At 55.7% G+C, this 13,386-nt stretch overlaps 1 protein-coding gene across 1 annotated transcript; it reads left to right on the plus strand.

Annotated features, from left to right (window-relative positions):
* Positions 1 to 65: 65 nt before the first annotated feature.
* LOC116952321 (uncharacterized) lies at positions 66 to 11,953 on the plus strand. The gene is made up of 7 exons (XM_032971568.2): positions 66 to 2,415; positions 5,221 to 5,341; positions 5,924 to 6,075; positions 6,219 to 6,284; positions 7,278 to 7,397; positions 8,231 to 8,363; positions 9,737 to 11,953. Exons 1-7 carry the CDS (start codon positions 2,119 to 2,121, stop codon positions 10,867 to 10,869), a joined length of 2,022 nt encoding a protein of 673 aa, XP_032827459.2. The 5' UTR covers positions 66 to 2,118; the 3' UTR covers positions 10,870 to 11,953.
* The last annotated feature ends 1,433 nt before the right edge of the window (positions 11,954 to 13,386 follow it).

Raw genomic sequence — 13,386 nt, forward strand, 5'->3', positions numbered from 1 at the left:
CTTACGCACGGTGCGAAAAAAGTTCAACATGCACTCTGTCCACATCCACGCGTTCTCTGTCCTCCAGTGCTGCCCCCTCCTCCCCCAGTCCTCTGCCTCTTTTTCCTCTGCTCCTATCGCTCCTCACCACCTCTTCTCATCACCCACCACCTCCTCAACTGCCCTCTCCTTTTCATCTCCTCCCACCCATCTCTTTGTTTTGAGATGCGCATGGTTCAGGTTCACGTTAAGGCCTTAGTTTCGAGCCATAGAGATGGTTTAGTGTATGGTTAAATGAGTTGTCTGAGAACTCTTTGGATACTTTTATGGTTTAGAGTTATGGTTGGACGTGGGTGTTGTGAAATGTACTCGTACCAGAGTCCGATATGGCTAAGGTTGCTTTTACGCTTAGGAATGTGATGTTGGGTTGTTGTTTTGAGTGTACGGCTTAGAGATATGGTTAGGTTTGTGTGACCGTGGTTCAGAGTTTGTATAACTCGTAATATTATAGCAATCCAGCAGAGCTACACAGTCCTTGGACTCTTTTTTCAGGAGGGGTCCTGTATTGCATTCTTATTTTCGGAAGTTTTCAGCCAATGAACGAGTGCTCATACAAGTGGAAGGGCAACCGCGACACCCGGACGTAACCCCCACGCGCGCGAGAAAGGACAACTCTATCCCCGTACAGATTGAAAAAAATGGCGATTAGCCCACTTGCTGCGCTTCCGCCTCCTGGCGAGCCGGAATATGACAACCGCCTCCACGGCACCCACGGCTAGATTGGGGGTTTCACAACAGCAACAACATCAACATCATCTGTATGTGCGCGGTAATCCACCAACCCTCTTACCTGCACAGCACTGGAGATTACCGGCGAGCCCCACCGTGTAGCCCCCCCCCCCCCACCCATCCAACGCCTTGAAAACTAAACCCTAAACTATTACATCTGACACCGTGACATCGAAGCGCAGGCACCCCCCAAAGCGCGGGGTCCGGGGCGGTCACCCCTCCCTCCCATTCACCCCTCCCTCCCATTCACCGTACCCGAGGAAAGGCATCTCGTAGCCACCACCACTACCACCACCGCCCCTCTGCATGCAGCGCCATTGCGATGAGACCTCACCCCGTGTCTATTGTGTAACCCTGCCCCCCCCCCCACATTTAAATGTTTATTTTAGCCGAGGTCACGGGACGTGGAGGGGGGGAGCGCTGTGTAACGCGACCTGCGTTGCAGGGGGGCGGGCTGGATGCAGCTAATTAGAGCTCATTTAAGCACTTGCTCCATCCGCCAGCGGCCCGCCTTCATCTCCCCAGGGCTGATGTCCACACGTGCTGTCATGTTAAGGCCGAGTTGACCTATCGGCGGCTCAGAGGCCGGATCAGAAATCACTTTGGATGTTAGCCGTGGCCTGGGAGTCGAACTCGGTTTGTTGGGGTTCGTCGAGCAGCGTGCTCACCACTGCGCCCCCTTCCCCACACACGCACGCGCGCACTTTTATGTGAGAGGGGGGCGGATGATGTCATCCGTTGTACCCCCGCTCTGCCTCCACTCCATATATGGGCAGTGACGAGGGGGGGGTTCCCTCCCCCAGACCCCCTCCCCTTCGGATCCCCCTCCCCGCCCCCGGCTATAAATGCCCCCCGCGCTCCTCCACTCGTTGAGATAATCCGAGGAGAGAGAGAGAGGAGGGAGACAGGGTGAGACGTGGAGACAGAGACACAGAGACAAACAGACACACATAGCAACACACATTTATCCGCACCCAGATACAGACGCACAGACATGTACAGGGAGAAAGACATGCACACACCACATACACAGCCACACCTTCAAATACATACAAAGATCATAATCCCTCGAATAGCCTCTGGCAGGCTGTTGGGGCAAGTGCTGGTAACGAGCACAGACACACACATAGCTACACACAAATATAGCCACACGAACACACAGTAAGACGAAGACCTACAGGCAGTGACTCAGTCACAAGCACATTGACGCAGTGCCACTCGACAACATTGACACCGAAGCTCTGCTAACAGTGACACGCTAATAACAGTGACACACACCGACACATTTACACTCGGCGACTGACACAGGCTCACTGCCACACACCGACACCCGAATGCACACTCGCACTGATGAAACGCACCGACACACTCGCTGACACACACATTGGCACACACACACACCTCCACCACCTCGCATCTCTCCCTCTCTCTCTCTCCCTGCCACCAGAGGAAGTAAATCTGCTCCTGGGACCCACAATGGTCCTCCCCCCATGCGGGCAACGCGGAGGACGGGGGCAGCCGGGAGGGCTCGAAGGCGCTCGAAGGGGCAGGGATGCCCTGGGAGGGAGGTACACGCTTCTGGGGGCACTGGGGAGCGGCACGTACGGCAAGGTTCACAAGGGCGTGGAGCGACTCACGGGCCGCCAGGTAAGTGCTGGGCGTGAACTTGGCCGTGAACCTGTCCCCGGCGGTGGTGCTTGGCCAATTGGGCCCACAAATGAGATATTGGGTACCGCTCGGGGTGACGACTGCTAACAAAGGTTTTTGTAGAAGAATTGCATCTTTGGATCGCAAATATGTCTGATAGCAAGATTGAGGCGGTAGTGTTTTTCGTAGAGAATATCACTTTGGGCGGGGGAGGGAAGAGAACGTGATCTGAAACGTCTGGGGAGACTTGACATGCGATGAATAGGAAGCGCACTGAGGCTGTTGAACGCGGGCTTTGTGCACGCCCCAGAGTGCTGCCCGGCTGGACACCGCTGGCATTTGCCATCTCGGGCGATTACCGACCATGGCTGCGAATGAGAACCGGTAAACTGTTCGCAGTTTTTTTTTGTTATTTTGTTTAAAGATTCGTTTTAACGCATCCCGAAGGACGGGAGCTGCTGGCCATCGTTGACGGTGGAGTTTTGGTGACGAACGCGCCGACTGCCAACGCGCCAATGGACAAACCGCACGGGCACGTCGCGGGCTCCGTTGACGGGTGAAGGCGCAGGCCCTGCAAGTGGCTCACTCGCGCCACTGGCGGCGGAAGGGGCCCTCCTCTGGAGCGGGCATTTGGTCTACTCTTCCGAACCCAAAACTGACCGGGCGTCTTGGATGAAGTGGGCAATAGTCACGGACACTCACGCGACCTTCCGATGAGAGCCGTAACTGCGGTGAACCCGCGTCTGCTGCTGGGTGGACGGGGCGAGGGCGGCGGGGAGTTAACAAACTCGCCCCCATCGTTTCAACTGCAGCGCTGGGAGATGGAATTGAACCGGCGTCCCTCTGGGTCGCAAGTCGTGTGGTGCTGCTGCTGCTGCTGACCATTACACCACGACAGCATCCCTAGACGTGTCTAAGTTCACAAGGCACTTTTACATACATTTCTGTATGGGCCACAAACCGGTAACCGGTTTTTACCGGTTTTTTTCATGGGGTTACCGCGGACGCAAATAGACCGATTTCAATTACCGTGGTTCATACTTCACAGTGCATTGTTAACCACCACGCCACCGCTTCCCACCACCACTGACACCACAAAACCACTGCTCCCCACCACCACCATCGACACCACCATCGCCCCACAGAGAGAGAGTCCCTTGCCTGTAATCATCATCTGGCATATTCTTAGCTCTTTCGGTAAAGTCACGTTGAAGGGAAACAATAAAGTAATAAAATATATAAAACAATAAAAATTCTCACGACGTTATGGTCGAAACGTCGTGAGAATTTTTATTGTTTTATATATATTTTATTATTTTATTGTTTCCCTTCAACGTGACTTTACCGAAAGAGCTAAGAATATGGATTACTGCAGTCACGGAAGCTTTAAATCAAAATTCATCATCTGGCAGTTCACCAGCGTTGGCTCAAGGCAGCCTGACCGCTGATGAGACGCCTGAATGTCGAAACCGGTCCAGAGAGTTGTGCTTGTGTTGAACCGATGTTGCTCAGACGTGTGCATGTACGGTATGTTGAATTTCTTTCGCACCGTACGTAGCCGACCGTGCTAATCGGTGCGTTTACATTCGGGATGGTTTACTAAACTCGAGTATTTTTTTTATTTTACCAGGTAAGGCCCACTGAGCTTTTTAGCTCTTTTTCAGAAGCGACCTGGCCACAAATGATAGCGCAACGAAGTGGGCTTATCGCGTGGAAATGTTTAGTGGCCAAATACTCTGAACGTGTGATGTTGATTCTTAATGTGGAGGAAACAACCGGAGGAACCGGACAAAAATCCACACGGTCAACGGAGAGAGAGCGAGAGACAAGCAAATTCCAAATATACAGCAGGCGTCAGGGTCGGGATCGTACCCACGACCTCCTTCATACTGGGCGAGGCAGTCAACATCTCCTCGCCACCGTGGCGCAATCGGACAACTTGCGCGAGTCATTTGTCAAATTTGGACCGCGATGTCGGTACGCGTCCGGCCCACCCCTTCGCGTACAAGTGGTGGCTCCGAAAAGAGCCGCTGCGTCGTGGTTTGCGGGCGGAGTTGAGCCTCGAGACGCGCTCGCCACGGATGCGGTGGGCGATCTGCAATTGATGCATTCCCGGGAGGAGAGCCGTGTGTGTGCGCGCGTGCGGCTGATGTGATGGGTGTGTTTGTTGATGGATGGAGGAGCAGTGCCGGATTATCCTCGTAGCACAAGTAGCTACACAAGTAGCTTCACGTGTAGTAGCTACACAAGTAGCTACACAAGTAGCTTCACGTGTAGTAGCTACACAAGTAGCTACACAAGTAGCTTCACGTGTAGTAGCTACACAAGTAGCTACACAAGTAGCTTCACGTGTAGTAGTTACACAAATAGCTACACGTGTAGTAACTACACAAGTAGCTGCACGTGTAGTAGCTACACCAGTAGCTACACAAGCTACGGGCCCTCGCACTTTCAAGGGCCCCCGCGCTAAATGCTTTCAAGCTATCAATTCCGGTTCAGTGAATCTGCACTTGCTCTATTACTATAGTACTATACCACCTTCAACTTTTATGAACGACTGGGTGTTTAAGGATAGCGAATTGTCGTATTAGCTGGCTGTATAGCAAATGAAAAAATACAATTACTTTACTGTGCAAGTAAAAAAAAGTGTTTTAATATTTACGTGTTTTTTTATTTACGGCCCCTTTATAACAACATATGCTCCAGGCCCCGCACTAACTTAATCCGGCACTGTGGAGGAGGCGAGGTGCTGCAAGCTGCGAGCTGGGTGATTGTCGGCCACCTGCCTCCCCCCTCGCACTCCAGGTGGCCATCAAGACAATCCGCAAGGACAAGGTGCCGGGGGAAGATGGCATCGCACGCATCCGCAGGGAGATCCGCCTCATGGCCACCCTGCGACACCCCCATATCATCGGGGTCCACGAGGGTACGGGGACCGTGGGGGCCCATGAGGGGGGGCCCATGGGGGGCCCATGGGGGGCCCATGGGGGGGGTGCCCTGGGGGTTCAAAAGTGGATACCGATGGGGGGGGGGGGGTAAAAAAAGTGGGGACTATGAGGGGAGAAAGTGTTGGGGGTGGTTATGGTTGTGCTGGTGGTGGTGGTTGTGCTGGTGGTGGTGGTTGTGTGCGTGTGTCTGTGTGGAGTGGAAGCGTAGCGGTTAGCGCCACGCTGCACTTCGCACCCGGCGACCCGAGTTCGACTCCCGCTCAAGGCCAACACCCAGTGACGATTATCTGAACCAGTCCCGGGCCTCCCCAAGGTCGACTCGGCCTCAAACGAGTACCTGGTGCGGTGTGTAAACATCGCCACTGGGGAGACAAAGGCGGCCGGGCGTGGTGCTGGCCACCCACCCCCTCGCGTACCATGCCGGCCTTCATAGGTGGCTCGCTAACAGCACTTGCCCCATTTGTCTGTGGTGGTCGGTTGACGTGGTGATGGTGGTGGTGATGGTGGTGGTGGTGATGATGGTGGTGGTGATGGTGGTGATGGTGTTGGCGGTTGCTCAGTCCTGGAGAGCCGGGAGCGCTTGGTGCTGGTGCTGGAGCTGGCGAGCCGTGGGGAGCTCTACGACCTCGTCTCCCACGAGCGGAGGCTGCCGGAGGACGAGGCCCGCCGCCTCTTCCGCCAGATCGTGTCCGCCGTGCTCTACTGCCACCAGGTGAGCGAGACGCCCACCCCGGGTGGGGACGTCAGCCGCCGAGAGGGCGCTTCAACGGGAGGTTTTTTTTTTGTCAGCGCCGGGTGTCACTCGCGCCCCCATCACATGTAGGCCCCTCTGTTCTCCACCCTCCCCCCCGGCAGAATGGTATCGTCCATCGTGACCTCAAGCTGGAGAACATCCTCCTGGACGAGAGCTACAACGTGAAGGTGAGAGGTGGCGGAGGTGGGACAGGGGGACACGAGGGCGTGCGATCCAGGAGATTCATTTCAGATTTTCAAATTGCAGGGGGGGGGGGGGTGGGCAGCGGTAATGCAGAGGTTGGCGCTACACTACCAACCGGGGCGACCCGAGTTCGATTGCCGGTTATGGCCAACGTCAGTGGCCCCCACCCATCCTTCACCTACCCACACTGACCAGCGTGGTGAAGAATGGTCAAATGATCCCCCGTGACCGACCACGGCTTTTGGAGGCCATCGCCCAGCAGTGGATCGATCTTGGCTGACGATAATGGTGCTAGACAGCGCTTGAGCGGGAGGTGACGGTATTCTTGTCGTCAGTGACCCACCATGTACGTAGTGAACTATACGACCTGTAGATTGTAAATCTTCCCAGCCACGGCACGCCACATCGAGTATACCTCTCACTGTGGCTACCAGTCACGTGCATATTCCTGGAATTTCTGCTACCCGGAAAACATTTCGGTGAGAAATTAGACCCCGACTCTCCCACTTCCAGCAGCAGCAGCGATTATGCGAGCGAGAAAACCCTGGATTGGTTTCAACATCTTGGGTCTCTTTGGCAGAGTCTGGCTTGTTAAACATATGCAACTGGATTACCGTGTGTCATTGGCAGGAGCATTTAATCCAGACTCCGGGGCCTTGTTCCATACGAGCATGGTGCGTTGCTGTGGGGCATTGCGTTTCCTTTGGCCAGGATTCTCTGCGTTAGAGCGTAGAGAGTTTGTCTGCTCTGCGGTTGTTTTTCCTCCAATTTTATGTTTGCTTCATCGCTATGCGTGGCGTTTACGTGATTTTAGCTTTTTGTCGTTTTGGTGACCCAGGACGGTCACGCTTGGCAGTGAGGCCTATCCATGAATCTCTGGAGTTCTCACTGCCACGGTTGAACCAAACTAACCCAGAAACCTAAATTTGTCGATTTTCGATTGACGCCTGCCACTATCCCTACATGCGCCCCCCTAGATCGCCGATTTCGGCCTCTCCAGCGAGTTCGGGAACGGACGTTTGCTGAGCACGTTCTGCGGCAGCCCCCTGTACGCATCGCCCGAGATTGTCAACGGCACGGCCTACCTGGGGCCCGAGGTATGCGCCGCGCACCCCGGTGACCCTCCCCACCAACCCCCGCCGCCGGGGTCAGAACCTGGGTCGAAACTGGGGGGCCCTCGGTGGTGCGGGCCTGGAGAGCTCAGTGCTCCGGATTTAAACCGCGCGGCACAATGAGGCACGCGCACAGATCTCATTACCGCGTCTATATGGGTCTCGCACTGTGTGCGTGTACGCATGCCTCCGTGCATGTGTGTATACAGTAGGGAGTATGTAATTGTGTATGTAGGGGAGCGGTGGTGTAGCGGTTAGCGCGCTGCGCTATGAACCCGGCGACCCGGGTTCGATTCCCGCTCACGGCCAACATCGGTGACTATTATCTGAACCAGTCCTGGGCCTCCCCTAGGTCGACTCAACCTGAAATGAGTACCTGGTGCGGTGTGTAAACATCGCCACTGGGGCCTTGTTCCATACGAGCACGGTGCGTTGCTGTGGGGCAGTCAGGCGTGGTGCTGGCCACCCACCCCCTCGTGTACCGTGCCGGCCTTCATAGGTGCTCGCTAACAGCACTTGCCCTTACAGTCTGTTAAGGCTATAATTGTGTGTCTGTGTATGTGTGGGGGGAGTGGTGACGCAGCTCACGACCGCCTTCGTAACAGGCGCTCGCAGACAGCACTTGCTTACCCCGACAGCCTGTGTGGGCTACACGGGGGACCTTTGTCTTTGTGCGCGCGTGTTTTCCGACTCAGCCTATCACGGCTCCATCTCCGTAACGCGCGGGCGTAAAGAGAAACGTAATCCAGAGGCTCTGCAAATTCTGCACCGCGTGTCCCCCCACCCCCCCGTCACGCCGCTCTCCCTCCCTCCCTCAGGTTGACAGCTGGGCGCTGGGGGTGCTGCTCTACATCCTCGTCTATGGCTCCATGCCCTTCCACGGGCGCCATCTGAAGGCACTGACACGGCACATCAGTCGCGGAGAGTACGCAGAGCCGGCGCAGCCGTCTGGTGAGGCCCCACGGCGTGCCGGGTGCTGTGATGCCCACCCACGGATGGTCCCCGCGGGGACCCACGGTGCGCCCCCGCGGGGACCCACAATGCATTAACAAGCAACGGCCATTCGCCACTCAGTGGCGGTTACGTCACCACGGCGCTTGTGCCGGGCTAGGTGCACTTTAAGGCCACGTGAAGTGTCGCGCGCCCGCTGGCAGGAGGTCACGGGACAGACCCAGGTCGCTGAGATGACTGGCCGTTGCACCAACCGGTGCCCCCTACTACTGCGCACCGCCGTCGAGATCCACAATGCAACGCCTGGAAATAGCAATAATGTAGAGTTCAGGCTTCTGGGCGTATTTTGTGAGAATTCGAGAGGCCAGGATGAGAGTCGTTTTCAAGAGTGACGCTGGGTTACCAAAATGACAACGGCAAAATAAATCTTCAAGTGGCAAATCGAAAACATTGCACAAGCATAAATCACTGGTATTAACCTCCCCGTAGCGCGAGTCTGCTCAGTGACGCTGGGTTACTCATGGCAGATGATGTGTAGGCCGATCACAGCACAACATAAAGTCACAGAAACTTTGTTATCTGTCCCATTCGCATAGCGCTGGGCTGCACAGTGGCCGCGAGACATCCCGTGACGCCACTCGCGAGGGCCGGCACATTGTCGCGGCCGCGTCACGGTCCCACATTTGAAATGCGACACAGCAAAGTTACGCAATCGGGCTGACGCACGCACACGAGCATCGGCAGCATCGCCCGCCACGGCGTCCACTGGAGGCCGTCTCTCGCGTGCAACCAAAGCGCCCGACGCCCTTCGCGATGATCGCCCCCCCCCCCAACCCGGCGCTGTAAGAACGACAGCGCCCATGCCACTCGTGCTCGACGCCTGTGGCTCTTCTTTTTTTTGACACCCCTAGGCTCAGTTTGCAGGAAGGTCGCACACGAGCCTGAAGCTCCCAAGTGAAAAGACGTCGGGAGCAAGTTCGGTATTCGCGACATTCTTGTGGCGCAAGGCTATCGGGGAGGAAGGCGCTGCTCTCTTTCACAGATGGGTTTCATCTGCGGTAGTTTTTAGCAGCCGGGAGGCGATGTTGCTGCGTAGTTTGACCCAATTGAGTGATTTGCCGTGTCATTTTACAAACATGTTTAGACCGTAACCCCACGCATAATGAACGCCACGCGTTCTTTAACGTCCACTGTGAAGAAGACGCCACGTAGAATTCACCGGGACGGCCGCCGGGCTCGAATCGCGAACCTCTGCCGTTTGGCCGCGTCACCGCCCCACAATGCTCCGGCAATCCCCACGTGGCGCACACGCCTCCCACGATGCATGGCAATCACACCCACAATGCCCCCCCACCCCACCCCTGTCATCCCAGACGCGTGCGGGCTCATCCGCTGGCTGCTCATGGTGAACCCGGCACGCCGGGCCTGCGTGCGCGATGCCGCCGCTCACTGGTGGGTCAACTTGGGCTACAACACCCCGCTCGGCACGAGCTGCGACGAGCCCCCCACCGCCGCCGCCGCCACCGCCACCGCCACCACGCTGCCCAGTTCTCTCACGCAGTGGCTCTCCGACGGGGACCTCGGCGAGACCGGTAACCCCGAGGACTTAGGCGACCCCAATACGGCTGCTGACCTCCAGCCGTTGGTCGGAGATGATGGCTCCCCCTTGCCGGCCTCGCCGATGCCTGACCGGCAGTGGAGCGAGGGTGACGACACTGCTGCCGCCACCACCACCACTGCCGTGGCTCCACGGCCTCTCATGCAGTGGATATCTGATGGGGACCACGGTGAGACCCCTAAAAGGGGCCCTGGGGACCCCAACACGGCTCCTGGCCATCAGGCGTTCATCCGAGATGATGGCACCTCCACCGTGGCCTTGTCAGCACAAGAACAGTGGTTACACATTGCCACCACCACCAACGCCACCACCACCGTAATCACCGCACAGGGGCATTATGGGTCATCACCGGTGGGCTATGTAGCCCGGCAGCCCCCCAAAGGGATTCTCAAGAATCACGGAGGTCTCCTGCCAGACCCCGAGTCCTCCGAGGACGCCGCGTGGACCCCAATGGCACCGGTGGGGGTGGTGAAGGACACCGGTGCCCGGTGGCGGGGTGTGTCAGCGAGGGCGCTGGACGGGGCGGGCGCGGTGCCGCGTTGGCGCACGAGGGGGTCGTGTCACGCGGCACCGCGGCGAGCGTGCTGCCCCGAGGGCAGCTGCCCCACGTCCTCCTCCCCCACCATTCCTGTGCTTCCCCCGCCGCCCAGGAGCATCCTCAAGGTCAACGGGAGGTGTTCGACGATCCGGGACCCGCAGATCGAGCACGGCCGCGAATTCGTGGTCGAGGATGACGTGACATCGGCGGGACCTGCGGTGGTGACCGACACCGACAGAGGAGGACCTGGGCACTCGGTTCAGCCCAGGGGACCCCGATCTCTCCTGGGCCCCCACTTGAGTGACCTCGCAGCGGGGCACCTGGTGGACGGGCGAGGGGCAGCGACGTGATTGGATCGTGGTTGTGGATTTCCGTGGGTGGGTGCTCGGGTTGCCTTACCCGTAAGACCGGGACACACCGCGGGAAGAAGATTATATCGCAGGAGCAGAAGAGGGGAGACCTACAACGTGTGAATGCGTTGTCTCGAGTGGTGCGGTGCTGGTATTATTATTATTGTTGTTAGTCAACCGACAAACACTGGGACTTTGAATGTTCCCAGAAGACTCACAGATATCTCCACACAGCAGCTGCCTCGACAAAGAGGATCATCCTGGGAAAACCAGAGCACGAAGCAATCGTTCACGCCGCCGTGGAGAATATGCGTCGAACAGAATAAATGAACGCACGTCTAAAATAATAAAAAAGTTTCTTTTTATTCCACGTCTCATCGGCCACACGGCCTTCAGGGAGCGCAATAATTCCAGCAGCATTGGTTCGAGCAACAGCTTCGACTGGTTTCGACATTCAGTGTCTCATCAGCAGAGTCGGGCTTGGCTTAAACAAATGCCGGTGAAGTGCCATGACGGGAGGCATCTTGGAGTGGGCGTGGATCATTAAGGAGCGTGTACCTGCGTTGGGGTTTCCACTGTAACAGTGTCAAGTCGCAAATCTGAGACGGTTCATATTTGCCTAATTCATATTTATTCCGTAATCTTCAGTCGTAACCTTGCTGTTAATCGCCTTGGCGACAACGCGCGCCATGTGTGCGACTCCCGTTCCGACACGCTTCGCTGCTACTCTCTGCATGCAGTCCCAGAGTAGACGATCTCGCTTTGTTAATGACTTTGTATGGTTTATCTAAATAAGTATTTATTTTACGAGCCATTTGTTTGTGAAAACCGTATCCATGTCTCCCGAGTGAAATTACGTTTTATCGTCTACAAAGGGCAGGGTGTTATCCTCGTGTGCTGCCACCACTGTCGTCCGTTTGTCCCGTATAGGGCACACTGATGACAATGATGTATGTATGTATGTTGAGCCTCTTTCGCACCGTACGTAACCAACCGTGCCAATCGGAGGTGCGGGGGAAAGATGACAAACTAAAGATGACAAACTAAACACGCACATAAAATGATGCTGTGGTCTGGTCTGTAAGTAGCTCTGGGCGAGGTTCTCGAGTAAGTTGGTATATTTGTTATCACGCACTCTTACGAGTTCCACTTTAAGTATTATCCCTCTTAGGAATTCCGAGGTGTTATTCATCTGAGGAATTCCTAGGTGTTATTTCTCTTAAGAATGGCACTTAGGAATAACACTCTTAAGTTGCAAAACTCGCTCAGACTCGGGGACGGATCCCGAACATCTGCCGCTCAGTAACCAAGTCCTTGGTCCCCGACCCGGAGACCCCGGTCAAACTGGGCTGGCCGTATCACCGCACGAGGCTTGCACGTGGGCAGCAGCAGCAGGGTCACCACGAGGTGCGGATATTAGCTGCCGTCGACTGGGCTCCGCGAGAGGATGGAGCGGGTTGATGACGGGGACTCTTGTAGCCGTGCAGGCGTAGTTTGTCGGCGCTGCTATGTTTGTGCTGGCAAAGTAACTAGCAACAAGTCTGGTATCGGGTGAACAAGGCACGTTGTGTCCTGACGTTATTACTTCGTCCTATGAAGGGTCATTGTCCGAAACGTCGCCTTATCTACACTTTCATTTTGAGGCCGCAGTGCAATTGACGATTTGGCTCGTGTGCAGGAGTGAGGCGGATCGTGGCATCTCGAGACAAGGCGAGCATCCAGAATTAAACGAAACAAAATAAACAATTTTCATTTTACCAGGTAAGGCCCACTGAGCTGTGTAGCTCTTTTTCAGAAGCGAATTGCCACAAATGATAGCCCAATGAAGTGGCTTATCACGTGGAAATCTATAGCAGCCAAATATTCTAAACGCTTGTTTCTAAATGTGGAGGGGAAACCCGGAGGATCCGGAGAAAAATCCAAGCGACCACGGGGAGACACGCAAACTCCAAATATACAGCAGGCGTCAGGGTCGGGACCGAATCCACGACCTCTTGTATAAAAGAGGCAAGGTAGTTAACATCTTGCCACCGAATAAACACATTCAAAACTGGAACATCGCACCTCCTGGCTTTGACATTCCTCCTCCTTGAAGACACTGGTGGTGAAACCATCAGAACATCACCAGAACACCACAGAGCCGATGCACGCATCTTAATAAATGGAAAATTAAAGACACAAGTCACAGGAGTGTGACTGGCCATGCAACCCAAACTCCAACAGAGAGGGAGGCATCGGAAAACGACACGAACTCTCTCCTGAAGCCCTCTCGTCCTGGCGAGCAGAACTCGACATTGGCATCTACTGGTCATCTTGCTGCCACCATCTTACGCAAGAATCAAACTGACGAACGGGTTGAGTGTTGTCGTTTGCGTTTGCGCGCCACTGCCAAATGCAGGAACAGCACCGAATGTTTTCGTGTTCACTTCAGGTCCCTCTGGCGACTCTGGGTGGGCCCTCGGATGTATGTTGAACTTCTTTCGCACCGTACGTAGCCAACCACGCTAATCGGAGGTG

The sequence above is a fragment of the Petromyzon marinus genome, chromosome 46, assembly GCF_048934315.1.
Source record: "Petromyzon marinus isolate PM22_M1 ecotype Great Lakes invasive population chromosome 46, UKy_Petmar_22M1.pri1.0, whole genome shotgun sequence".
Taxonomy (NCBI): domain Eukaryota; kingdom Metazoa; phylum Chordata; class Hyperoartia; order Petromyzontiformes; family Petromyzontidae; genus Petromyzon; species Petromyzon marinus.

What these genes read in the sequence shown, in the direction of transcription:
- LOC116952321 (XM_032971568.2), top strand. Translation starts at nt 2,119, where the DNA reads ATGAAACGCACCGACACACTCGCTGACACACACATTGGCACACACACA. An exon ending in AGCGACTCACGGGCCGCCAG is followed by an intron (nt 2,416 to 5,220) that starts GTAAGTGCTGGG and finishes CTCGCACTCCAG; the next exon opens with GTGGCCATCAAGACAATCCG. An exon ending in AGAGCCGGCGCAGCCGTCTG is followed by an intron (nt 8,364 to 9,736) that starts GTGAGGCCCCAC and finishes CTGTCATCCCAG; the next exon opens with ACGCGTGCGGGCTCATCCGC.